The sequence below is a fragment of the Sardina pilchardus genome, chromosome 1, assembly GCF_963854185.1.
Source record: "Sardina pilchardus chromosome 1, fSarPil1.1, whole genome shotgun sequence".
Taxonomy (NCBI): domain Eukaryota; kingdom Metazoa; phylum Chordata; class Actinopteri; order Clupeiformes; family Clupeidae; genus Sardina; species Sardina pilchardus.
In genome coordinates, this window is record NC_084994.1 from 13,670,198 (window position 1) to 13,697,697 (window position 27,500).

Sequence of the window (27,500 nt, forward strand, 5' to 3'; positions counted from 1 at the left end):
CCATTTATTTATTCACTTACAGTAATTTCCCCTATAAGCTGTGTTGTGTATAAGCCGCAGGGCAGTGTTGCAAGATAAAGGCACAAAACGATATTAATACCATATTACTGTAACTGTTCCAGTGTATCAACCTCATAGTGGAAGATTTTTTGCAAAATCGATGTATAAGCTGCAGCTAATAGTTGGGAAATTACAGTATATTTGCATTTTAAATCGTTTATTAGATATTACTGTATCACCCTAGTATCCATTGCATCCTCAGCTCTGCCAGTGAAGGATTTGTTTTTACATTTTTACACATTTACACACATATGTTTTGTGTATGGTTTCAAAACAAATAGCATTGATTTGTATTAATTCAGTCCTCAACAGTTATGCAAACACAGTAGCTGGTTGTACTAGTTGTTTTTAACCTCATCCTCTATACATCTCTAGTGTGCTTGAATGTGACTGTCATGCTTTGAGTGATGTGTTTTTTTTTTCATTTCATTGTTCTCAGGCTGTCTGGTAGTCTTATCTCAAAAGAAGGCTGTAAATGTCTGGCTTCAGCTCTGACGTCAAACCCCTCTCATCTAAAAGAGCTGGATCTGAGCTACAATCATCTTGGAGAATCTGGACTGAAGCTATTATTTGCTAAACTGGGGGATCCTGTCTGTAAACTGGAGACACTAAAGTATGTATTTGAATTTTAAACTGATAACATTGAAAGCTGGCTATGTACAAATCACTGAAGGAAATTGAGCTTCGGCTATGAGTATCATGAATGAGACTCTTGATTACGGTCCTTTCAGTTTGAGCTTTTGCCACACATTTGGATGCTTCTTACATTACGAAACAAAACCCCTTCATTTTAACCCCTCATAGAATTGTGAATATGGCAATTAGGAAATAGCTTGAAGTGCCACATTGTTTATTGTTTTAGAAAAAAGGGAATAGGGAGTTTCCAATGACCAGTTTGGTGGAAAAGTTCAAATGTAGAAACGCCAGCCTGGAGACCCAAGTTATCCCTGTATTAGGATCCAGTAGTGAAGGACACCAATGGAACCTGAGAAGAGCCCAGAAGTAATATAAAATTCTGAAATTCTCTCTCTCTCTGTTTTTCTCAGTACGGACAACTGTGCAGAAATCAGACTCAGACCAGGTGTGCAGAAATGTAAGTCCTCAGGTTTCACTGCATTGTTTTTGTTGTTTGTTTTTTCCACTCTGTTTCAAAAGAACTGAACAAAAGATCACAAACAGAAACCTGTTAAACAAAAGAGCAAGTCGGTGATGGGAAGTTAATCAGATCTTCACTTTAACAATGCATACCCCGTAGTCTGACATGCATGTTCTCTCCTCTTATCTGCAGATCCTTGTGAGCTCACACTGGACCCAAACACAGCACACAGAAACCTCTCTTTCTCTGGAGGGAACAGGAAGGTGACAAGTGTGAGTGAGGAGCAGCCGTATCCTGAGCACCCAGACAGATTTGAGAGGTGGTACCAGGTTTTGTGTAAAGAGGGTCTATCAGGACGCTGCTACTGGGAGGCTAAGTGGAGTCACGGATCTACTCATATAGTTGTGGCCTATAAAAACATTGAGAGGAAAGGATGTGGTGAGGACAGCCGCTTCGGATATAATGACAAGTCTTGGACTTTGTACTGCTCTCCCGAAGGCTACTCTGCCTGGCACAACAAAGAGCTCACTGCCATACCTGCCCTCTCCTCCAGCTCCAGCAGAGTAGGGGTGTACCTGGACTGGATGGCCGGCATTCTGTCTTTCTACAGCATCTCGTCTGGCACACTCACCCACCTGCACACGTTCTACACCACATTCACTGAGCCCCTCTATCCTGGGTTTTGGGTTTGGGAACATAACTCCCCTGTGTCCCTGTGCCAGATCACATGACCTCCGCATACCACAGGGACACCAGAGTCACACAGCTAAGTGTGCCAACACGTCCAGGTGGGGGTCATCCCTATGTTCCCCAGGTCCGGTTTTACCCAAAAGGGTCCTATGTTGCCTGGTCGCAATGCATACCAGGGAACATAGGACACTTTTCGGGAAAAGCGGGAAACATAGCAACTTTTTTTTTGAAAATAACTCTACTACAACTCTGGGCCCAAACTCTGGTCCCAAACAGGGTGCCTATGTTCCTCGGGTCCTATGTTCCCCACATTGTTTGGGACCGGGGAACATAGGAACATATAGGCACCCTGTCTAGGTTTGAGCCCACATGGGCTTTACTTGGGTTAGATGGGCTTCATTTGGGCATGGGCACAGAGTGGGCTTCACTTGGGTTTGATGGGTTTCCATGTGGAGTTTATTATTTACTCATTGGCTCTCTCTGTTTGCTTATCACTCTGAAAAGCGCCATGAGACATGTGTAATGTGTAATTGAAATTGAAGTTTCAACTGGGCATGGGCTCACATGGGCTTTACTTGGGTTAGATGGGTTTCCACTGGGCATGGACATGCATGAGTTGTCTAGGCCATGTATTGTAGTAGAGTGTATAAAACCTTAAGTATTGAGTGCTGTATTCTACCAAATTGGGCAGCTTTATGGCAAAGGTTGTATCTCACTTCCTTATTAATGTTAATGACCTTATTTTTGTTTATTAAACTCTAATAAATACATCTAATAAAGGATTTGTTGACCGTCATTTTCACAAACTTTTGATGAAATCTTCAATCTTTCTGTCTACCTATCAGTGTCAGACATACGATTATGAAAATAACATGTTCTCTGAAGGAGCGCATGAGACATGAGAGGAAGTCATGCTCAGATGAAGTATCAATATCAATCTGAACCAATCGGAAATGCTAGAATCTGCTAACCTTGTCACCAGGAATATCTCACACATTTTTAAAAGGCCCATAGAATAACTAGACTCTTACACCTTGGAAAAGGATTGTCGTATATTTCCTCATAGCCCTAAAAGAAGTAGCCAGAGGGGTATAAGGATGCTATTAAGTATCAGTGAAAGTGCTGTCCTGAAGGCAACACACTTTACCAGAAGAATGAAAAAGTATTTTTATTGTTAAGATGAATGCAGTGAGTAGCTTGTAAATGTGTCCCTTTTATAAATTATCACACCCCACCCTATAGTGCAGTGAGTGGTGCACCATCTCAAGTGGCAAAAAGCTTAGGCGCATTGTTCGAAAAGCTTGTTTTTTAATCAGTCATATTCAAACAATGGGAGTGAAACCCCTTTAATACAGTAGCAAGCAGTGCAACTTCAAACAGCACATTCTGCCAGTCAGTGGCACATTTTAAGGAACCTGGGGGTGGTTTTGTTATCACACACGCATCGGTCAAAAAAGGGGGTTCTTCTGTTTTTTAATCAGTCATGGGTTTGTTTTGGGTGGAACATTCTTTCAAACAATGGGAGTGAAATCCCTTTAATAGCAACAACTGCAAACAGCGCATCGGTATTCTGCCAGTTAGTGGCGCATTTCAAGGAATGCTTGCATGCGAGACTTGAATAGAACACAGGGATTCCACTAAACCGCAGACTTAATACAAGTGAAGTGCATGGTGCACAGTTCACAAGTAGGACACCACAATTCAGTCATGTTTGACTCTTATTCTCACATGGCACTCTTAAACTATCAGGAAATAAAGAACCAACCGTAATGTCATGTTTGACTGTTATGCTCACATGGCATGGTAGCAGACTGCCTCCTAGTGTCTGAAAGGCACCTCCAAGTGTTAAATTTACAGGAAATAAAGAACCAACCGTAATGTCTGCAATTAGCAGTGGGAAAAAAAGCTAAATCTTGAGGTAAAAAGTTCACTTGACTTACTGTATCTGTGAGTTTGCAGCCAGCAAGTCTGTAAGACGTTGTGACAAAAATGTGAAAATATAAATATGATGAATGAATACTCTAATGTAATGCCCCCGGACCTCCGAGTGATAAAATATATTCACCTCTTTATCATGATTTTGACGTGGACATATTAGTTTCTTAGTTTGTCTCTGTGATAATTGACACTGTGATAATTATTTCCAAAGGTTATTGGCTGAAATAACGGCCTTGAAACATTCTGCAGAATAATATACTGAAACTTCAGAATATACCATAAATATATCAAATGATTATGATGAATGAATACTCTAATGTAATGCCTAATATACTGAAACGGTAATATACTGTAGCACTATGGGAAGAGTATGTTTTTTTGCAGCTGAGTTTCGGTTAAAGTGGACTGTGTATGGCTATTCATTGCTTTTACTTTATTTTCTTCCTCAGTTGTTTATGTCCATTGTCTTACTCTTTCATGCTAAATTAAAACAAATCAAGTGTTTGTTTATTTATATGAATTGGGCAAATATGTTTAGGATAAAGTTTTTTCTTATTTAAAAATATTATTTATTACAATTATTAATCACATCACACTCTAATCCTCTTCCAACACTGACACTCTAAGTGGATATCAGGTCTTAATTCCTTGTTAAAAACATTTCATTTAAATCATTAGCTATTTAATAATCTTAGTCATATTTTATTTAATCGTCATATTCTGTATTATCATTCTGCATTATGTTTCCTCATATGTTATGTTTTGTATTTACTGGTTAGAGATTACGTTCTTGTGCAATGACCACATGGATTTCCCCTTGTGGGATAATAAAGCTCACCTTGACCTTGACCTTGACCTTGACCTTATCAGAGCACCCGTGTACTCTATTCAGGCGTAGCCTTGCTCTCTCCCTAAAGACAGTGCTACAGTACACATGGTTAGGTGAAATTAGGTAAAAGGTAAAAAGAAAATCAGTCCCCCCTACTGGCTGTGAGGTAGAGGATCGAGGAAGGAAAGGAGGGTGTATAAAATACCAAAATGAGAGGCACCTATAGCCTGGCAAGCCAAACAAACTATACAGAAATGTATAGTGGTCGGACCAGAGCCATAGAAAGAGAGAGTTGCGACACTCTTTGATGTTGCCGCCACGATCAAAAGTTCCAAAAAAACCTGTGCTGAATGGCTGAATCGCAGGAGGGTGGGATGTGCTTCCGATGCTGGAAGGTGTAATCAATTGACTCATTGACTACTGACCAAGAGATTGGCTGTAAACAGTTCCAAAAGCCCCAGAACGAGGAAATAGCCTGGAAAAAGCGCTGCCATTTTTTCCTATGGAGGTCTATGGGAGTGTCGCCACTCTGTTTTATCTACCGCTCTGGGTCGGACCATTCACAGAGCTGAAGCCTGTGGATGGGATGAACAGTTGTCTTTCAAACTGCCTCTGCACGTAATAGGCCAGCATTTGTGAATTGTGACCAATCGTAGCTGGTCGGCAAAACGGCAAATACATCCTTCTTTAAAACAAATGACTTGAGTGCTTCTTTCTGCTCAACCTTCAAAGAAAAGCCCAAGTCTAACTCTTCCAAAGCCGATTCAAACAAGCGCGCTACGTTAGCCTCATCCATCTTTCGTTTTTCTCTATGGTTGTGCAATACGGTCTCACGCCCAACTCGTTGAACGAGGATGCAGCCCCTTGGCGGCAATATCGGAAGTCGAAGGTGAGCTAAGGCGAGCTCAAGGCCTCCATACACAGATAGAGCGTTCTGATTGGATGGCCTGGAGTCGAACGTAGGCTTGGCCTCAACGGTGCGACCCTAGACCATCCCGCTAGGCAAAAATATGTTTACCTGCTGCAAGGGTGCATCTAGATTTCTAGGCTAACGGTGGAGTCAGACGCTTGCGTCCGCCAACGTATGCCTCATTTTGTCACATTTCCATAAACGCGAACTGATTGGTTTGTCAGTGTTCAAAAATTTGCATACACGGAATTTCATTGGCTGGCGCTTGCGCTATCCGTCAAACGTTGAACATTTCTCAACTTTTTAGCGGAGGCAACGTATCTCAGGCAACGCATCGGACCCACAATTCAGTGCGGCATGAAATGAAGTCCAGCCAATGTAAAGTGAATGGGAAAACAACGGACGAACATTGGCGGACGCAAGCGTGTGACTGCGCCGTAAGGCACCTATGATAAGGTGAAAAATGAAAATCAGTGCCCCCTGCTGGCAGCAGCCACCACTGCCATCACATGTGAGGTGGAGTGACCCGACTGTGAGGCAATGACGTTTGGACAAAGATAATTATAATCAAGAAGCACAAATGAACATGTAAAGAATAGCATTACCAAAGAGGCTCTTGGCCTAGATGATGTGAACTGCACACAATTCAAGAACAAAAACATAGGCCAATAGGAACTGACTTCACCAAATGAATTATTCGAACATGATCTCCACTGAATTTCCAGTTCAGGTAAGGTTGGACCTATTGAATCTTTATCGTATTTAGCCTAACCATAATCTTTTTATTTGTTTTGACATGTTAGAAGTAGTCTAGGACTCTGCGTGTCACCACTTCTGCATTTTTTAGGCTACTTAATACATGAAACGAATCTTAAAGAAGGAAATATCGGAGTTCTCTGTGGTAGATACGGCCATGTGACTGCAAATAGGCTGCGTGACATAAACATGTGTTGGGAAATGATACATGTATCGTCAGCTAGTTCTACATAATAAATGAAACGGAACTTGAAGGGAGATATACAAAGGACATGACGCGAAGTTTAAAATGGTCAAGGGAACCGGATAACTCCAAAATCTCCTCTAGCTATGTCTGTGTTGCCTTCGTGGTTTTCCGAAAAAGTTTAAAAGGTTCAATAAAGGCAGCTGAACATCTCTCTCACCCTCCCTCGATCTCGTGCGCGCACAAGATGCATTCCAAATTTAATGGATCAACATACGTTGACATTCCATCTGCGCATCGCTGCCCTGCGCACAGTGTGTGATGCGCGTGGGGTAGCGGCGGTACTGCCTAGATTCCATTATCAATTTTATCTTCATTAATGTGTGCCTTGATACTATAATTAGGGAAACGTGAGAGAGGTGAGTGGGGAGGAAACGGTTAAACATGTATGACAGTAGGCCTATCTGTCATTTTGAGTGTTTGTGTGATCGGCACGCCCCAAACTCTGTCATGAAACCAGTTCTCTTCAAAGTAAGTGTGTGAGCCTTCAGGAAATGGAAAACAGGCGAACGTCAAAACACACGGTAAATTATTTCGAATACAATCGCTGTACCTGATGTTTGGGAAAACTTCTTATATTTATAAATTATCTATTTCGTGTATCTAGCATTTTTCTTTCAAGTTTAGTGTAGAAAGCATTGTGGGATTTTTACTTGTTGACTGATGATCTAGCCTTCCATTGCTATGCTGTAGGTTTCTGATTGCAAGACGATTATTGACGACTCGGTGTAAATGACTGAGTAAAGGAAACTGCAATATAGTGTATGTTGCTGTTTTTTTCTGCACAGGCCGAGCGAAAATGTCAAAAATGAATGAAGAGGCAGAGGAGGCCCTGAGGCCAGAGTCTGGAGTTTACAGATGTGTGGAGACTGACACGGACAAGGACATGGAGGAGCCTGCACACACGGACAACATGTCAACACAGACCAGGTAAGTGAACCCTTTTGCTGCCCCGCGGCAGCCTTCTCCCTGAACATAGGATTACAGAGAGCTTCGCGTTGTGCCTAACAACGCCCCTTAGCTGTACTAAACTACGGCCTCTCGGGGCTTATTGCTTATTTTCACCCCTTAGGACTCCTACCATGTAACAGTGTCGTGTGAAATAAAAACACCTTTATATAAAACAAGTAAAGTTGCAAGTAAAGTTGCAAGTGAAAATATGTCCTTGCTCTTCAAGTGAACTTTGAGTCCATTTAGTTCAGTGAGTTTGGGAGTTTGAAAAACAGGTTTGAAAGGGCATTGTTATGCCTATACATAGCATGGCGCTCAAAGAATGTTGAATTGCATATCGTGTATCTAAACAAACCAGTTGCAGCATGTGTCATATATCTAGAGTTAGATCTCTCCTTTCAGTCATATGTGCATATAGCATAAGCATAGGCCTTATGGTCTTTTGTCACGACTGCATGGACGGACGGAAACATGTCTACATGCAAACACGGAGTACAGGGAGGAAGAAAAAAAACTAAATATCTTGTGAGCCAGACAGGTTTGTGTGTGTGTGTGTGTGTGTGTGTGTGTGTGTGTGCGCAGTGTGTGTGTGTGTGTGTGAGAGAGAGAGGTAGAGGGGAGGGGATTTAATGTAAAAGTTTTATTTAATATAAATATTGATGGTATGTTACAATAAGGGTGAAAGTAGTCTAAATTGTCTATGAATCTTATATCTTATGCTTATAGGCAAAACCCTACGTCCACATACAGTAGACATGGCACACAGCAATTTCTCCTTGGGGATAAATATAAATAAGAAATATCTATCTATCTATCCATCTGAAGGCTTTGTAGGTCATTATAGCATACAGTATGTGCTTGTGTGTTTGTGTGTGTGTGTGTGTGTGTGTGTGAGAGAGAGAGAATGTTAACATACGTTTTACAAATATTAGGCGATCAAGTGTGCAGACAAGTGGCTAGGTAACATACAGTATCTTATGGTATTTTGTAGGGTTGGGTATCGTTTGAATTTGAACGATTCCGATTCCGGTTCCTTGATTCGATTCCGGTTCCTAACGATTCTCGATTCCGATTCTTTTAAGAGGCAGGGTAAAAAAAATTAAGGATATTTTAAATGAGCCAGCTATCCAACGGTCTTAATGAATGAAATTGTTTGACCTTAATCAGTTTAACTTTTAATTCTATCAACTTTTTATGAACTTTTCTATGAATTTCTCAGAGGGTTGTTTTAAACTACAATACAAATATCAAATATATGAACTTGAATATAATAATATTATAAACAATGAATACATTTCACAGAGGTACACTTTAACTTTATTTTTAACTCATGAAACATGTTAACATGCCTCCACTGATGGGCTAATCTGGAGCAGAATAGCCAATAAACAAAACCCAGTACAGATTAGCAGCAGGAGGTTACAGTATAAAATTAAAGACAGTTCTTGTTCAAGAAAATGATCATGGGGTCATTCCACGCCAAATCAACCAGAGCCCACGCACTTGCGTCTAAAAAAAATCTTAAAAAAATACCATATGTGCCTATGTTACCCAGGAGACACTCTGTAAAATGTTTTTGTGCTAAGATCAATACTTTTCAAGTAACAGCCAGTTTTACAGGGGGAGGGGGGTGTCAAATTTGTTCTGCCTCTTTTTTTTGTCAAAGTTCACAAGCTCATTGCTCAAGAACTAGAATCCGTAGGAGGCTCAAATTTTGCAGGCTGGTGCATAAATAGGAATAGTGTGCAGTAAAATCACCACGAGTAGTCTGGATGATCCTGCATGGTCATAGCAGTCCCTCAAAGTTGATCAAAATTTTATTGGAGTTCTTGGCTGGGCTCTGTTTAGGCTTACAGAAGACATATTTTTACTCAACATAGGCTCTTGATTTTTTTTCTCTTATTGAGATCAGTAGAAACACTCTCCGAAAAAGCAATGAAGAGAAAAGAAAATCCATCAGGGACTGAACAGTAGACCTCACAAGTTTGAAAAATAATTTTGGATCTCATATTCAGAGCACCCTAACACCTTGTGGGAATATACAAAGATTTTTTAAATATTTTTTTCGTTAATCTGCATTACCTCTTCTTTTTAAAAACACCAATTTGACTTGTCTTATGCGAATCTTTCTTTTTAATTTTCCACCCTAAACATGGACAAAATGCACCATTGAGATCAATATGTTTTGCCCCCACCCGGCAATTTCAGTGATTCAGTGATTTTAGTGGCACCTAGTGGTTACTCTATACAAAACAAATCTCTCAATAGATCTCTATGGTGCATTTTGCCCTTGTTCAGGGTGGGAAATGAAAAAGAAAGATTTGCATAAGACGAGTCAAATTGGTGTTTTTAAAAAGAAGAGGTAATGCAGATTATAGAAAAAAATATAAAAAAAATCTTTGTATATTCCCACAAGGTGTTAGGGTGCTCTGAATATGAGATCCAAATTTATTTTTCAAACTTGTGAGGTCTGCTGTTCAGTCGTTGATGGATTTTCTTTTCTCGTCATTGCTTTTTCGGAGAGTGTTTCTACTTATCTCAATAAGAAAAAAACCCCAAGAGTCTATGCTGAGTAAAAATGTGCCTTCTGAAGGCCTAAACAGAACACAGCCAAAAACTCCAATAAAATGTTGATCAACTTTGAGGGACTGCTATGACCATGCAGGATCATCCAGACTACTCGTGGTGATTTTACTGCACACTATTCCTATTTATGCACCAGCCTGCAAAATTTGAGCCTCCTACGGATTCTAGTTCTTGAGCAATGAGCTTGTGAACTTTGACAAAAAAAAGAGGCAGAACAAATTTGACACCCCCCTCCCCCTGTAAAACTGGCTGTTACTTGAAAAGTATTGATCTTAGCACAAAAACATTTTACAGAGTGTCTCCTGGGTAACATAGGCACACATGGTATTTTTTTCAGATTTTTTTGAGACGCAAGTGCGTGGGCTCTGGTTGATTTGGCGTGGAATGACCCCATGTCTGCCTTCTCAGGCAGGATGCGCGCCCGTTCAGGACAGATTGTATCTCCAGCCGTTGAAAACACACGCTCGCTTGGTGTAGAGGAGGCTTGAACACACAAATAGGAGAAAGCTAGATCTGCCAGCAAAGGATAAGTCTTTTGATGGTTCCACCACCATGCAGCAGGATCCCCAGACATGGGGACCGGGGGAACTTCCTGGTATATTTGCAGCTCTCTCTCCACTCGTTTCTTGATGGACATGGAGCTCTGCTGTACCACTATGTTGTGTGCCTCTTCCTCAGCGAACAGCTCCTCCAGTGGAGTCTTCCTGGGCAGTTTGCAGGGAGGCTGTTGCTAAAAAACAAAACAAAAGGTTCATCAGTATCATCAACAAAAAAAAGGAAAACCTCCATTAAAGGCATGATCATTATTTCAATTGAAAACTCAACTATTGCACACTTACACTCTCCTGTTCATCCTCATTCTCAGACAGCATGGTGTCCCCATCATCGCCACAGTCTTCCTCTGTTGACTACAAAGTACATAATTAGCATTTAGATCTTAGATTGTACAAACTGAAAAGGACAGTTGTGCATGAATGACATTTCACCTCTCCAATCAGCTTTCTCTGGATCTGGTCCCAGATGGTGTCATCATCCACTTTATGTTTAAAGCGTGGATCCAACGCAGTGGCCACTTGGAGAAAGTTCCTGATTTCATCATTCTGCAAAACACATGTTCTTTAAATGTTTTAACAAGCCACAGGATATTTCTATTCTACAACAGTTTCTTTCCAGGTGACCAGCCACAGTCACTTACCTGGTAGCGCTTGGACAGGTTTGACCAAACCTGTTTTTTAAGGTTTGACACAAAGACTGTGTCTCCATCTTGTACAGACAGGTGTGCCTCAAGCTTTTTGAGGATAGGCAGAATCTGTCCGGATGTGGGACTCTTTTCGGAGGAAACGCAGAGTGTTGAGGTGTAGAGCACCTTCATCAGGTTGATGAAGTCTTCAGCTTTCCTAAAATCCTCATCAGTTAGCCGAGCAAGTCTGTATGAAAAAGAATTAAGGACACATAGATTGGAGTTAGAAATATTCTCTTTTATTCTGAAAACACCTAACATTTGCACTCCCTACATTAGCACATTCACATTTACTCTAATACTGTTCTTTGAATTTGTATTTTGTGTGTACTGGTATTTCTTGTCTACGCTTATCTATCTATCTCTACCTGTCCCTATCCATATTTTTTCTCAGTCGTTGATCCAAGCTGGCTGCTTGAATTGCAGGGTACTGCTCTGTGAATCTCTCCAGCATTAGGTAGAGAGAGTTCCAGCGTGTTCTCACATCAAGTATGAGTGAATGTCGGGGCAGTTCTGATAAAAACAAGAATCAAGAACCTTCCGGTGGCACTCCTCCTTCTGTTGAACGGACAGCTTTCCCTTTGCCGCTATGCTGAACGGACTAGTCACCGTAGTCGTTGATTCATCAGCCTTGCTATCTCCAGCAAAGCTCAGGTCGTAAATGATCTGTGAAAAAAATACGTGGGCTAATTTAGTTGTCTCAATGTTAGCGCGAGACATATTATTTATAGTATCGTGACGACACCAACATCACCCCTTTCATTCGACATTTTAATATCTGAAAATAACATTTGATACATGAACCTTACATTTCTCAGTAGTCAGTAGGCTAGTTCTTACCGCAGTACATAGCTAATTTAGCGTGGGGCTTGCGTTTCTTTACGAATCCGCATTGTAAACATTTGTATTATATCGGTTATATATATAGTATATCCGTGCTGAGGGCAGAATTGTCAACATTTCGAAAGAAATCTAAGTTGAAGCATGTTGTTAGCATACTGAGAATGCACGAACCTATACATTTTTAACAGAATGAACAGGAGATGAAAACCGGACAGATTTCCGAAATACGGTGGATAGAAATTAATATTAAGTGACACATACACGTAGGGCGACAAAAGGTGTCGATATGTATAGTTTTACTTACCGGAATCGGACTGCAGTGCAGTCTCTGCGGTGGCTGGCTGGGGGTCAGAGCCGGTGAGGGAGCCAGAGGAAGAGGCAGTGGAGGACGTTCGGCGCAGCACATCAAATACGGGGCACACATTTATTTCTATTTGATGACCTCGGAGGTGCTTTATCATGTTTGACGTGCACCCTCCTGAGCACGAAACAATCTTATCACAAATTGTGCATCTAGCAGAGGTTCCGTTTTGTTTTGTAAAGTGAAGCCACACTTTGGACCGCCGACGCACATCCATGTTTGACCAGAAGCTCTGATTTGATTTATAAGCTCGCGGTTAAATGTAAACACTTCCGGCGGACGCTTCTTCTTCCGGTCGGCGGGCCAGGAACCGAAACTAGGAACCGAAAATTAAATTCTGCAACGATTCCGGGAGAATCGGAAGGCTAGTCCCGGTTCCAGTCGATTCTCGATCGATACCCAACCCTAGTATTTTGCCTCGGCTGGATGGAAATGTATCTACAGTATGTACGAACACAGGCTGGCAGAACAAAACAAACAATAGGCCTTGAGAGTCATCAGAGTGTGCAGAGAGAGAGAGACAGAGAGAGACAGAGAGATTGAGGCCCCGTCCACATATTCTTACCGATTTCAGTTTTGTGTCTACATGGCATTGTTTTCATACTGTAGATTATCTTGTCCAAATGGAAAATTGAATTGAACAAAAATCTGTTACGCTGGCAAGTAGATAGTGCCTTGGAGGTGCAGCGGTTTCATACAAAATAATGAAGAACAAAAAAAAAATCCGGAGCACTTGTGTGAGACAAGCATTATTCCGATGGAAAGCTATTTACAAGTTCAGGGCTTGTGACTGTTATATATGTGAAAATGCTTTTATGTTTTGCATTGTGTCTGGTATTGAGCAAGCTACAGTGGGTAATTAACATTAGCTTATACCACTGCTTGGTCAAATGTCCTATTGTGATGCGCTGTTTGGAACGTGCATTATTTTTCGATAATACGCACAGCTTTGAAGAAGCTCCTTTTTTGGGGCTTATCACACTTGAATATTAATTCGCCTATGGGTAATTCAACGTCATTTCAACCAGAGCGCACGCACTTGCGTCTCAAAAAAATCTGAAAAAATACCATGTGTACCTATGTTACCCGGGAGACACTCTGTAAAATGTTTTTTTGTGCTAAGATCAATACTTTTCAAGTAACCGACAGTTTTACGGGGGAGGGGGGTGTCAAATTTGTTCTGCCTCTTTTTTTTGTCAAAGTTCACAAGCCCATTGCTCAAGAACTAAAATATGTAGGTGGCTCAAATTTTGCAGGCTGGTGCATAAATAGGAATAGTATGCAGTAAATTCACCACAATAGTCTGGATGATCCTGCATGGTCAGAAGACAAATTTTTACTCAACATAGGCTCTAGTGTTTTTTTTCTTATTGAGATAAGAGGAAATAGTCTCAGAAAAAGCAATGAAGAGACAATAAATTCCATCAGGGACTGAACAGCAGACCTCACATGTTTGAAAAATAAATTTGGATCTCACTTATCGAAGTGTAAAGGCCCCTCCGCTTGCGGCGTCGGGACCTTATTACCACTTCGAATGTGCATTATTTTCCTATAAAACGCACGGTGCGTCGTTGATTATCCCTGACTTGCTCTGCAAGAAGTAGACAACCCTGCTCTTGTAGTAGGCTAATGTTAACAAAGCCTCTGAAGATCTGTTATATGCAATGGTTACGTTTTTTCAGACCACAGACACACAGACCTCCATCTCCAGTGCCCAGCGGTGTGTCCATGAAGAGTGATAGATCCATGGATAAACATCCTACCTTCAGCAGTGGACCTGTCCCATCAGGACTAACGTGAGTTTAGACAGATGTATGGCATGCACACAAACACACAAATGCTCATAGCTTCTCATTCATGACAAAGTAAAGGTTGAACATTGCCTAAATGAAGGACTCTATCTGCCGTATACAGTATGTGTTATAGAGAACAGCGACATATTTTAGGAATATTAGGGGTGTGTGTGTGTGTCTGTCTGTCTGTCAGAAATGGAGAGAGACACAGCAATACACAAATGCACACACACACACACACACACACACACACTGACATACAGTACACTTCAGGCCTAGAAACCTGGCTGACGATGTGACAGTGATTTATGTCAGGTAACCTGTAAAATTGAATAGAATCTAGAACACACACACACACACACACACACACACACACACACACACACACACACTCACACACACACTTATATGCAATGGTTACATTTTTCAGACCACAGAAACACAGACCTCCATCTCCAGTGCCCAGTGGTGTGTCCATGAAGAGTGATAGATCCATGGATAAACATCCTACCTTCAGCAGTGGACCTGTGCCATCAGGACTAACGTGAGTTTAGACAACTCGAAATTGAATAGTATTGTTACCTCCGCCAAGGAGTTTTTTTTTCATCGGGGTTTGTTTGTTTGTTTGTCTGTTTGTTTGTTTGTTATCAAGATAACTCAAAAAGTGGATTTTGATGAAATTTTCAGGGAAGGTCACAAATTAAATCTTTTGTCATGAATGTTTTTCAGACCACAGACACACAGACCTCCATCTCCAGTGCCCAGCGGTGTGTCCATGAAGAGTGATAGATCCATGGATAAACATCCTACCTTCAGCAGTGGACCTGTCCCATCAGGACTAACGTGAGTTTGGTATACACATGCATGCACCCCCATAACACTTGCTCCTCAGTAAAGTGTCTAGTGCAAATTGTCTAGTGCATTAGTCCGAGTGTTCTTTGTTTGATGTACCTGCAGAGTAAAGGCTGATCTGACCCAGGATCAGTCCAGGTGTGGAGTGTGTGAGCAGGTATTGAGGGACCCAGTCATCACCACCTGTGGACACAGTTTCTGCAGGCAGTGCATCAGCAGCTACTGGGAGCAGCCTGGACTACCAGGAGCCCAAGCCTGTCCCCAGTGTGGAAAGAGATACAAGTGCCACTCACTTCAGCGTAATGTCAGTGGAGGCAAGTGATGAACGTCTGTATGGTCTTGGTGCTCAACACGTGCATGTTAATATGATACTTATTTCATTTTTTATTGATCATCTCTGTTATTGACACAGACAATGATGTCCTGAGCAAAGATATAGATGACCATAAAAGCAGTCTGAAGATGAGGTTTGAGAACATATCTGAAGGTATTAACAAGCCGGGGATTCAAACTCCCCTCAATGAGATCTACACAGAGCTATACATCACAGAGGGTGAGAGTGAAGGGGTGAATAAGGAACATGAAGTTTGGCAGGTGGAATTGGCATGTCGAATACAAACCTCAGAGGACACAACAATCAACTGCAATGACATCTTCAAGCCCTTACCTGGACAAGAGAAGCACATTAGAACTGTGATGACCAAAGGTGTTGCTGGCATTGGAAAAACAGTCTCGGTGCAGAAGTTTATCCTTGACTGGACAAAAGGTGTTGCCAATCAGAGTGTACACTTCATATTTCCATTGTCTTTCCGTGAGCTGAATTTGGTCAGAGGTAATGATTATAGTCTCAATAGGCTCCTGCTTCACTTTCACCCTGAGCTGAAGGCACCGAATAATAGTGAAGGATACAAAGACTGGCAGGTTGTGTTCATCTTGGATGGTTTGGATGAGAGTCGAATATCACTAAATTTCCAGTCGGACATGTTGGTGTCCGATGTAAATAAAATAACATCTTTGGATGTTCTGATGACGAGCCTCATTCAGGGAACTCTGCTTCCCTCTGCACTCATCTGGATAACCTCACGACCAGCAGCAGCCGGTCAGATTCCTGCTAAGTATATTGACCAGGTAACAGAAGTAAGAGGATTTAATGACCCACAGAAGGAAGAGTACTTCAGGAAGAGAATCAGAGATGAGAGTAAGGCCAACAGCATCATCTCACACATTAGGGCATCCAGGAGTCTCCACATCATGTGCCATATTCCAGTCTTCTGTTGGATTGCAGCCACTGTACTTCAGCAGATGCTGGAACAGGACAATACCCAGGAAATCCCCAAAACCCTGACTGAGATGTTCATACAATTCCTGCTTATCCAGGCCACCAGGAAGGATCAGAAGTACCAAAGTGGAGTAGAGAGAAATAAAGAACAATTCCTGGAATCACAGAAAGAAATCATACTGAAGATGGCAGAACTGGCTTTCAGGCATTTAGAAAAAAGCAATGTGATGTTTTACGAAGAAGACTTACGAATGTGTGGCATTGATGTCAATGAAGCTTCAGTGTACTCTGGCATGTGCACTGAGATCTTTAAAGAAGAATCTGTGTTTCACCAGAAGAAGGTCTACTGCTTTGTGCATCTGAGCATCCAGGAGTTTCTGGCAGCACTTCACGTCTTTGTTTCCTACAGCAATCAGATGGAGATTATCGGATCATTTTTCTGCTTGGAAGATTCACTGAAGTTGGCAGTAACCAAAGTTCTGGACAGCACGACCGGACACTTGGACCTTTTCCTTCGCTTCCTCATGGGCATCTCAGTGGAGAAAAATCAGAGGCTATTGGAAGGTCTTCTGAACCATACACACGACAGCTCAGAGAGCATCAAGCAAATCTGCCAGCACATTAAGCAGCTGAACAAGGAGAATCTCTCTCCTGAAAGATGCATCAGTCTTTTGCAGTGCTTATCTGAAGTGAATGATCATTCAATGCATGAAGAAATTCAGCAGTACCTGAAATCACCGAAAGGCTGTGACAATAAATTGTCTCCTGCTCACTGTTCTGCACTGGCCCACATGATTCTAATGTCTGAGGAGGTGCAGGATGAGTTTGACCTGAAGAAATACAACACATCAGATGAGGGACACAGAAGACTGCTCCCAGCTGTGAGGTGCTTCCGAATTGCAAAGTGAGCTTCTGTTTAACCTTAATGTTAATGTATCACTGCAACACATTGTTGTATATATTACAGTATATTTTCATATTCTGTAAAATGTAATATTTTCATCATAGTAGGGTATTGCTTTTCAGCAATTTGTATTTGTAAAATGTGTGCATCTCTTGCCTTGCTGTCTAACAGACTTGATGGCTGTAAACTTAATAAGATGTCCTGGGAAACAGTGAAGAGATGTCTGCAGTCTGCTAACTCCCTCATACAGCTGGATCTCAGTTACAATGCCCTTGGTGATTCTGGAGTTCAGCTTCTTTCTGCAGGACTAGCTAGTCCCCACTGTAAGCTACAAACCCTGAGGTTTGTGGATTTTATTATACACACTTATTGTATTAACCGATCCCTAATTGTGAGCATTGAAATAATTGAGAGATTATTACATTTACAGTGGGTACGGAAAGTATTCAGACACTTTGAAGTTTTCAACATTTTGTTATGTTTCAGACTTATCTTAAAGTTGATTCACTTATTTTTTTTCTTCTCTATCTACACAAAATACTACAACACACCATGAAAAAACACTGAAATATTCCATTGACATACAGTAAGTGTTCAGACCCCTAATTGAGCTCTGGTGCATCCTACTTCTGACCGTGGTCCTTGAGATGCTTCTACAACTTGATTGGAACCTGTGCCTAAATTAATTCACTGGCCATTATTAGGAGGGCACACATCTCTTTATATAAAGTCTCACAGTTAATGGTGTATGCCAGAGTGAAAACCAAGCCACAAGATCGAAAGAATTGTCTGTAGACCTATGAGACAGGGTTGTGTGAAGACACAGATCGGGAGGGATACAAAAACAAATTCTGCAGCGTTGAAAGTGCCCAAGAGCACGGTACTGTAGCTTCCATTATTCTCAAATTGAACAGTTTGGAACAGTCAACAGTCTTCCTTGATCTGGCCGCTCAGACAAACTTAGTCATCCAGGATGATAGGCCTTGGTCAGACAGGTAACCAAGAACCCAATGATCACTATGACTGATATCAAGATGTAATCAAGTTGTTGAAGCATCTCAAGGACTATTGATAGAAGTAGGATGCACCAGAGCTCAATTGCAAGTGTCATAACAAAGGGTTTGAACACTTATGTAAATGGCATTTTTTAGTCTTTCATTTTTTTTATGAACTCACAAAACTCTCCAAACACCTAATTTTTGTGGAGTATTGGAGTATTTTGTGTAGATTGATGGGGGGGGGGGGGGGGAAAGATCAGAATTTTGTGAGAATTGTGAGAATCGCAATTGAGCATTTTTCTTATGTAGTGGTGGAAAGGAAATCAGGACTGTCAGGTATTATGGTGCTATGTTCTTTCCTGAAACCTGTAGTGAACGACATTAGAGTTTGTTTATTGTTGTGTCCATCGAGGCAAGACAGGCAGGTGACTTTAGTTGAAGGTATTGTCAGTGATTGGACACAATTTCAAGACCATAACATTTTTGCTTTTGAATATATTTTATATCATATAGCCTTTGTAGAAAGCCTACAGTATTTCATGACAAATTTATTTGACATAATTCTTATTCTTCTCCCATGGTCTAATTTCTCATATATATCTGTAAATATCTGTTCAGACTATGGGGTGGCTTTTGATATTAAATATAATGCTAAAAAGAGTGTGATAATGGTCTGTAGAACAAAGGATGACCTGAAAATTAAGTTCCCTCCCTTTTATCTATCTGGAGAAGAGCTGGGGGTAGCTAATGCCACAAAATACCTGGGGCACATCCTAACTGATACTCTAGAGGATGATGCTGACATGAGCAGACAGAGGAGAGTGCTATATGTCCAAGCCAATATGCTGGTTAGAAAATTCCATCATTGCACTACTGATGTCAAAGTCAACCTGTTTAGAACTTACTGCTCCCCTCTTTATACAGCTCCTCTCTGGATCAGATACAAGAAGGAGAGTCTACTGAAACTGAATGTAGCTTACAATGATTGTCTTAGGATCCTCCTAAAGAAACCAAGGAGTACTAGAGCAAGTGGGTTATTCTGCAAATTTGGTCTAACTACTTTTATGGCACTGTTAAGAAACCTTACCTTCAGGTTCATGAGCAGGCTTGATTGTGCAAAAAATGAGCTCATCACTCAATTGGTTGATCCAAGTCGTAGCTCTGTAAGATATATGTCTACTATCTGGGAACACTGGCATGAATGCCTTCACTAGCTTCCTTTTATTGTATGTGTATTTTTTTTTATTTTTTTTATTTTTATTTATTATTGTGTTGATGAGTGTATTGTAATGTGTCCAATGTGGGCCCTGAGCCTGTAATAAAGTTTATATATATATTTTGTTATAGACTTGGTGACTGTGAACTCACTGATGAATCCTGCAAGACTATGACCATTGTCCTACAGTCAGCAAATGCCCTCATGGAGCTGGACCTGAGTCACAATGACATTGGAGATTCTGGAGTCCAGCTTCTCTCTGAGGGACTGGCCTGTCATGACTGTAAACTGCAGATATTAAGGTACGTGATGGACTTTATCCTGTTTTTTGTTTGTTTGTTTGTTTGTTTTTTCATCCTCATCCTCTCAATATCACTACTAAAATGGATGTATCTTTCTTTTTAACTTGTGGCCGCCTGACAAGAAAGAACAATGGGTCAGCCGATTGGAATAAAGCAGTCAGACACAGAAGTTGCAGTGAAATACATTTTGGAATTTATTTATAACATACGGGGAAAGTGTTTACACCGAGGCTTGAACACGTTGAGTAAACCTGTGCCAATCAGAGATTTCCCTGACAAACTCTCCCTCTTTGTTTCTCTCTTACTCCTTTTGGCTGTCAGGCTGTGTGGTTGTCTCATCTCAAAGGAAGGCTGTGGATTCCTGGCTTCAGCTCTGACTTCGAACCCCTCCCATCTAAAAGAACTGGATTTGAACTTCAACCATCCTGGGGAATCAAGACAACTGAAGCAGTTGTCTGCTAGACTGGGTGATCCTCACTACAAACTGGAGACACTTAAGTATGTTCAGAGTGAGAATCCAGCAGAATTCAGCTATGCATTTGTGTTTTAATTGTTTAATTTAGAGCATAAAAATCCCTGTTCTTGTAAAGAAAACTTGGTAGTGAAGCCAACATGTAGAAAGTGATGGGAATGAAGATATTCTTTAAACGGCGATGAAAACTGTGTAACATGGACATGGTAGCAAAAGAACATGAATGGTCTAGTTCAGTATTGTGGATCAGGAGCCAAACGTGGACCCAAAAACTCTTTGGAGTGGGTCGCCGAGCTTGTGGTTAAACAAATAGGGGAAAAAAATCAATTGCCCGTTTAAAATGTTATGCTATTAGATCTAATGTCGGACCTTAATTTAATCGTATGCCAGACCATTCCACTGACTCTGAAGCTGATTAGTTAAGGCAAATTAAGCTAAATAAAACTTGCATAGTTCACCTTTAATGACGGTCCCAAATAATACTGGTCTGGAGTCAGCTGCAGGCTACTTGTACTGTTGATGCGGACACATACTACTTTGTAGAATCTCACCTCTCTCTCTCTCTTTGTCTCTCTCTTTTGTTTTCTTTTCTCAGTACGGATCACTGTGCAGAAATCAGACTCAGACCAGGTGTACGGAAATGTAAGTCATCAGGTGTTTTTTTTTTGTTTTTTTTTCAAATTTCAGTAATGAGATTACTTCAACATGCCACATAGTAACTGACGTCAATTAGAATGCTATTATGTGAAGAATATATTTATGGGGAAGCTGGGGCCTGTGGGTGTTTGTGTGTCAGTCAACAATTGTCACTCCCCATATACCAAACATACACCATGTTTTTTCCTCACATCTTGTCTGCAGATGCTTGTGAGCTCACAATGGACCCAAACACTGCAAACATAAATGTCTCTTTCTCCGAGGGAAACAGAAGGGTGACACGTGTGGTAGAGGAGCAGCCGTATCCTGATCACCCAGAGAGATTCTACTACTGGTTTCAGGTGTTGTGTAGAGAGGGCCTGTCCGGACGCTGCTACTGGGAGGCTGAGTGGAGTGGGGGTGGGGCTCATATAGCTCTGGCCTATAAGAGCATTACTAGAACAGGGGGGAGTTTTGATAGCCAGCTGGGACATAACGACACGTCCTGGAGTCTGGACTGCGCTCCGGACAGTTACTCTGCCTGGCACAATAAAGAATGCATCGCAATACCTACCTCGTCCTCCATCTCCAGGAGAGTAGGAGTGTACCTGGACTGGCCAGCCGGCACTCTGTCCTTCTACAGCGTCTCCTCTGACACATTCACCCACCTGTACTCATTCCACACCGCATTCACTGAGCCACTTTATCCTGCATTTTGGGTTTGGGATTTTAATTCCTCAGTGTTGTTGTGCCAGAATACATGACCGCCTTGACCTCCTATTCTTTAATATAATACTGTTTGTAGAGATTTTATCGCTGGTAATGAATACTTAGAATTACTAAAGTTTTCTTTTGAGGAGTATCTGGTGCAGAGGCAGCAGAAATTATGTTTCTATGGGTCCTCAGATGATCCTCTGAAGTCAAGATTCTTCATTTACTTTACAGATTCTTATTAACCCTGCAGATGCCTCTGTATTTTAAGGAGGTCATATTTTAACCCTTTGTTTACCGGTAAGAAGCTGTTTTTGAAGATGAATAATAAAAAAAAAAAATATGTGCAGTCAGTGCATTGCCTTCCTCTTCTTCCTGTCTGTGAATTTGAAATGAGTAAAGCCAAAATAAATCTAATAAGCACCGCTTAGTACTGCCGCCCGCACACGTATGTTAATCAAGATCGTTCTCATCTGTACACTCTGATCGTTCTGATCCTGGAACACTCTGTTGGTTATTTTCGACAGCAGTGACATCCCTTTATATCTTCAAAAAGTAATTTGAAAACCCAGGTTCTTGTACTAACATACTTTACTTTACTTAACTTTACTCACACTCACTATGTAGCTCTTTTAGAATAATTCCCATGTAGAAAATAATTATTTGTTAATAATTGTTAAGATTAGAAGGTGTACATACAACTGAATAGCATAGCCTATGGGGCATGTGGGTAAATTACTACATGACACATTCATAAAAGCGAGGCTGCATAATCAATGGAATGTTATAACTGCCTTAAAGGAGAGTTCCACAATTCTGATGATACAGGTGAGTTCAACAGCCAATCACGTCACACCCCTCCTTATTCCTGCTGAGTAATCTGCTGGATTTGATTTAGATTAGATAAATTCATTATAATTTAATGTATTTGTGTAGAGGAATACTAGTAGGCTGACATGAACCAATAAACAGATAAGCCAATCTATGTTCTCAAACAATTCCATTATGTATGTGATGTGTGACATTGCCTACATTAACATATACCGGTATAATAATTAGTTATAATTTCACACTGAAATAATTAAGCAAATGGATACCAGAAAGAAGGGAGGAAATGTCCATTATTTTCACACCATATAAGCAGAGGAGTGGGGAGGAAAGAGTTAAACATTCATGACAAGGTCTGGTGGTAGTGACACACCTTTTGTCATGTGACTAAACAAGTCCATCTGGTTTTCTCTTCACAGAGAGGGGCTGAGCTTTAAGGAAATGGATGTCAGTTTAACAAGCAAAATACATATGGAACATACGTAGGCTCTTGTAGTAAGTTACAGTATTTCATTGCATATGAGTATGATCACCATTTCTATTGTCCAGTGTTTGCTTGTAATGATACATGCAAGTGCTTTAGTTCTCTATTCTGAAGATTGTTTCCCTTACATACGCTGTCAATGTTTCCCTTGGTCCCTGCTAGCCTTTGATATATTGTGCTGTTGGCTTGTGGGAGGGGCTTATGGTGAGGGCTAGGATGATTGATGACAGTGTCATGTCACTCTCATGTAGATGCCAAAGAAGCGTTACCAAATTGTATTGTATTCTTTCAGATCTGTGTCTTGACACAGAAATTATTTCCACATTGTGGCTTGGTTAGGTTGTCTGGAAATGTTTTCCTTGGTCACTGCTAGCTTTTGATATATTGTGTTGGTTGGCTTGTTGGAGGGGGCTAAACAGTCCAGAATTTCAACATAACAACATGACAGGGCAATATACAACAAAATGTGTTGAAAAATAAAATACCTAAACATAGTAGCCATGTTATGTATCAAAATGAAATACTGTGTTTTTGTATTTTGAAAATACAAATGTTAAATGTTATTATATTGATGTAAGTCGCTTTAGATAAGTACGTCTGCCAAATGAATAACATAATTTTGCGCTTTTACGGCCTCTCACATAACAGCAAGTTTTTTACAGTATTTTAAAAATACAAATGTTTGCACCACAAAGTATTCAACAATAAAATACAATTACAAAATATTGTTTTTGTATTAGAAATACATATTATATAAGCATAAATATGCTTAGACTTCACAATATTTAAGATAGACACAATCTAATCAGCATCTTGCTCCAGCGAGCTAGAAATGTCAAGAGGCCAAAAGGAGGAGTAACAAAGACAAGCTTTAGGGCACCTTGCCAAAATGTCTAGACCTCTCAAACACTCAAACTGTCTGTATTTGCCTGTCTGGCAGGTGAACATCATGGCTGTGAACTCTTTGGACCTGCTCTTCAGAGCTCTGGATGAGTTGGGCTCTGCAGATCTGAAGAGGTTCAAGACGTACCTGTCCGAGAAGACCCTGGAGGGGTTTGAGCCCATCCCCAAAGGAAAGCTGGAGGACAGTGACACTACAGATGTTGCCTCCAAGATGAAGGAGACCTATCAGGGGGAAGGCTCAGTGAAGATGGCTCTGACCATCCTGAGGAAGATGAACCTCAACGACCTTGCAGACAAACTAAAGAGGTAACTGATACACAATGTGCACAACTCTCTCTCTCTCTCTCTCTCAAATAGCAATAATTCTGAGACCCCCCCCCCCCCTCAATGATATATAGGTGCTCTTTGGGTGCCCCCTGTCAATGCTGGGCCCTTAAAATCATCCTAATCCCCCAACCCTAGTGACGCCCCTGCCACCAATTGAAATCAATCATTATAGAAGTTCTAAATATTTGTCAGAAGTATTCTTATAAATATTTAACTGAATAAGATAAATGAATAATGAAAGTGTACTGTACATTGTAATGCATTTAAAAATAATTAATTTCATATTTCTCCAGAGCTGCTGCACAGTCCCAAAAGAGAGAAGGTGAGTTTTTTCTACACACACCAGTGCCTCATGTGTGAATACATCTAGCTTCGTGCAGTGATGGTTTCTTATGTTTCTTTTTTCTTTTCTTTTTTTTTTGCATCAGCAAATGCACCTGTACAAGATCCAGAAGAGGAAGATGGTAAGATTACATAATAACTCAATACTTATGTGATTATGATTTATGCAGGTCAAGTTTTCTTCTTAAATTGATACAAATGGATGTAATTGTTGAATTTGGAAATCATGTACTGTATATCTTGATTGTATTTTAGAGCAGGGAAGAGATATTCTAAACAATAATGTGATTGTAGAGACCATTAACATTAAGTTATTGTATTTATCAAGTGTGCTAAACTGAAAACAAATTCTTGAATTTCCGTTCTATTTGTAATTTTATAACTGTACAATTGTACACAATTAATTGATTCACACACTTTTCCCAATTTAGTAACACAATCCTAGCATTAAAAAAAAAAAAAACTACAGTACGACTAGTAAGCAATTTCTTAGACACAAGGCACTATTGGATAGGAAAATTCTGATCATACTTGGTCAGCACAGTCCCACTCTTCACCCAATTATCTGGTAACCAGACATATGCCTTCATGTTCAATTCTTTAATTGTTTCTGATAAAACATTTGGTTTCTTTTGTTTTTGTTTCTTTTTCACTCAAAAGACCCAATTGTACAAGAAGTCAAGGAAAAACACAAAAAGTGGATGATCAAAAAGTTTGGCAGCATTTATGAGTGTACTGAAGAGGGAAAGAACAAAACACCCCTGAGCAAGATCTACACTGAGCTCTACATCACAGAGGGAGAGAGTGAAGGCGTCAATGCTCAACATGAGTTTCGCAGGATTGAAACACAATCAAATTTTCAGAGGGGAGACAAAGATAAAATCAACTGTAATGACATCTTTAAGTACTTAATGGAAGATGAGAAAATTGTGGTGACCACAGGCATTGCAGGCATTGGAAAAACTGTATGTGTGCAGAAGTTCATTCTAGACTGGGCAGAAGGAAGGGCTAATCAGGATGTTGATTTCATGCTTGCGCTTCCCCTGCGTCAGTTAAATTTGATAAAAAATGACGAGTACTCTCTTCACCAACTCCTCCTCGACTTTCACCCTGAACTGGATGAAAAGGTCATACATCCACACGTGTTCAGAAAGGGGAAGATTATACTCTTACTAGATGGTCTGGATGAGAGCAAACTCCCCTTGGATGTAGAACAGAGCATTGACATGCATGATCCCCTGAAGACTGCATCAGTGGATGTGTTGATAACCAACCTCATCAAAGGCAATCTTCTGCCTAATGCGCTTATTTGGATAACCTCCCGACCAGCAGATGTCAAACGGATCCCTTCTAAATACATAAATAAGTGGACAGAACTTCAAGGTTTCAATGACCAACAGAAGGACGAGTACTTCAAGAAGAAGATGGAAAATCCGGTTGAAGCTGAGAGAGCCATTGACCACATTAAAAGGTCCAAGAGCCTCTACATTATCTGCCACATCCCCGTCTTCTGCTGGATCTTAGCCACTGTCATCATAAAAATGATCAATCACGCCAGCTTGAGTTGCATACCTCAAACACTAACTGAGATTTATATCTGTTTTCTGCTCACGGAGACAAAAAGGAAGGGACAAAAATATGGCAAGGGTTTTGAACGAGATGATAAAAAACGTCTGGAGTCCAACAAAGAGGCAATCCTAAAATTATCTGAACTAGCATACAAAGAACTGGAAAAGGGTAACATCTTGTTTTCTGAAGACAGCCTGAAGGAGAGTGATATTGATGTCGATGACCCATCTTTGTACTCTGGTATGTGCTCTGAGTTCTTCAGGAGTGAATGTGTTGTTGACCAACATAAAGTGTTTTGCTTTGTGCACCTGAGCATTCAGGAGTTTCTTGCTGCTTTCTATGTGTTTCACTGCTTTGTGAATAAGCATACAGATGTGCTGAAGCATTTTCCCTCACAGAGAGATCAAGAAACCACTACCACAGGTATGCAAGGCCCAAATTTAGAATCTTTCTCCGCGAAAATATGGAGAATTATCACTCATTTGTTTAAGGGGAACTGGAAGTTTACACAGATTTCAATGGCAGATTTTTTTAGAACTGCAGTAGATAAATCCATGCAAAGGGAAGATGGACATCTGGATCTTTTCCTTCGCTTCCTCTTGGGCATATCATTGGAGTCCAATCAGAAACTCCTACAAGGCCTTCTGACACACATGGAGAGCAGCTCAGACAGCCTCAAGGAAACAGCCCAGTATATCAAAGGCCTTCTTAATGAGGACAAAATACTTTTAAGTGTAGACATACAAACCACGGAAAGATGTATGAATCTGTTACTCTGTTTGTTGGAGATGAAGGATAATTCCCTTTTTGATGAGATTCAACAATATATAAATTCAGGAGAAGAGCTCTCACCAGCCCAATGCTCAAGACTGGCCTACATGCTTCTAGTGTCAGAGGAAACACTGGATGAGTTTGACCTGACAAAGTACAAGACAACAAGTGAGGGCCGTTGCAGACTGCTTATTGTACTGAGGGTTTGCAGGAAGGCATGGTGAGTTAGAAGCAGTCTTGTGCCATATAGTCTCTTACAGAATAAAACAATGCAATAGTAAAGATGAACAGTAGACAGTTTTAAAAAAGTTACTTAATCAAAATAGTAACAATAACAATTGTGTCAATACAATATCAATATCAGTTATGAAGAAAAACAGATACCGTATATGCAAATTATACAGTAGCTCATGAGAACCATAATAATCAAGTATGTACTGTATGAGCTAAACAGATGTCTTTAGACCTAAAATTATCACACTGATATTCTCAAATTTTAGTTTATTAACATATTTAATGACATGAAAGATGAGAATTTTGCAGAAATGTCAGACCTTTGAATTTAAGTGGGTGGCCAATTCACTGGAGGCATGTTATATTGGCCTTACT

At 40.6% G+C, this 27,500-nt stretch overlaps 4 protein-coding genes across 11 annotated transcripts in view; all 4 read left to right on the top strand.

Annotated features, from left to right (window-relative positions):
• Positions 1–639, top strand: part of LOC134082876 (protein NLRC3-like) — a 5,893-nt gene extending 5,254 nt beyond the window's left edge. For all 6 annotated transcript variants that reach the window (XM_062538955.1, XM_062538939.1, XM_062538906.1 and 3 more), the window contains one exon: positions 500–639. The gene's annotated coding sequence lies outside the window, so the exon portion shown is untranslated. The remainder of the gene's footprint in view (positions 1–499) is intronic.
• LOC134076568 (stonustoxin subunit beta-like) overlaps positions 1–2,618 on the top strand; it is a 2,761-nt gene extending 143 nt beyond the window's left edge. Inside the window, exons 2-4 of the mRNA XM_062531693.1 lie at positions 500–673; positions 1,107–1,153; positions 1,349–2,618. Of these exons, the coding sequence (XP_062387677.1) occupies positions 500–673; positions 1,107–1,153; positions 1,349–1,887 (760 nt within the window). The 3' untranslated portion in view covers positions 1,888–2,618. The remainder of the gene's footprint in view (positions 1–499; positions 674–1,106; positions 1,154–1,348) is intronic.
• Positions 2,619–7,008: 4,390 nt separating this feature from the next.
• LOC134082718 (NACHT, LRR and PYD domains-containing protein 3-like) lies at positions 7,009–22,011 on the top strand. The gene is made up of 12 exons (XM_062538640.1): positions 7,009–7,047; positions 7,312–7,453; positions 14,187–14,300; positions 14,728–14,841; positions 15,027–15,140; positions 15,255–15,463; positions 15,562–17,332; positions 17,504–17,674; positions 19,678–19,848; positions 20,170–20,346; positions 20,916–20,962; positions 21,182–22,011. The coding sequence occupies exons 2-12, from the start codon at positions 7,323–7,325 to the stop codon at positions 21,718–21,720; spliced, it is 3,558 nt and encodes a 1,185-aa protein (XP_062394624.1). The 5' UTR covers positions 7,009–7,047; positions 7,312–7,322; the 3' UTR covers positions 21,721–22,011.
• An 865-nt stretch (positions 22,012–22,876) lies between these two features.
• The window catches only part of LOC134082766 (NACHT, LRR and PYD domains-containing protein 6-like), a 5,325-nt gene continuing 701 nt past the window's right edge, over positions 22,877–27,500 (top strand). Inside the window, exons 1-6 of one of the 3 annotated variants that reach the window (XM_062538733.1) lie at positions 22,877–22,990; positions 23,920–24,188; positions 24,503–24,531; positions 24,638–24,673; positions 25,212–26,360; positions 26,958–27,111. In XM_062538733.1, coding sequence (XP_062394717.1) covers positions 23,929–24,188; positions 24,503–24,531; positions 24,638–24,673; positions 25,212–26,360; positions 26,958–27,111 — 1,628 coding nt within the window. In that variant the 5' untranslated portion in view covers positions 22,877–22,990; positions 23,920–23,928. Of the gene's footprint in view, positions 22,991–23,919; positions 24,189–24,502; positions 24,532–24,637; positions 24,674–25,211; positions 27,112–27,500 lie in introns of all 3 variants that reach the window. The other 2 variants (XM_062538725.1, XM_062538742.1) reach the window with 2 other exon arrangements.

Excerpts from the sequence above, each read along its gene's own strand:
- LOC134082718 (XM_062538640.1), top strand. The coding sequence starts at position 7,323 with ATGTCAAAAATGAATGAAGAGGCAGAGGAGGCCCTGAGGCCAGAGTCT. Across the intron at positions 14,842-15,026 it reads CCTGTGCCATCAGGACTAAC|ACCACAGACACACAGACCTC; the intron begins GTGAGTTTAGAC and ends AATGTTTTTCAG. Across the intron at positions 20,347-20,915 it reads TACAAACTGGAGACACTTAA|TACGGATCACTGTGCAGAAA; the intron begins GTATGTTCAGAG and ends TTCTTTTCTCAG.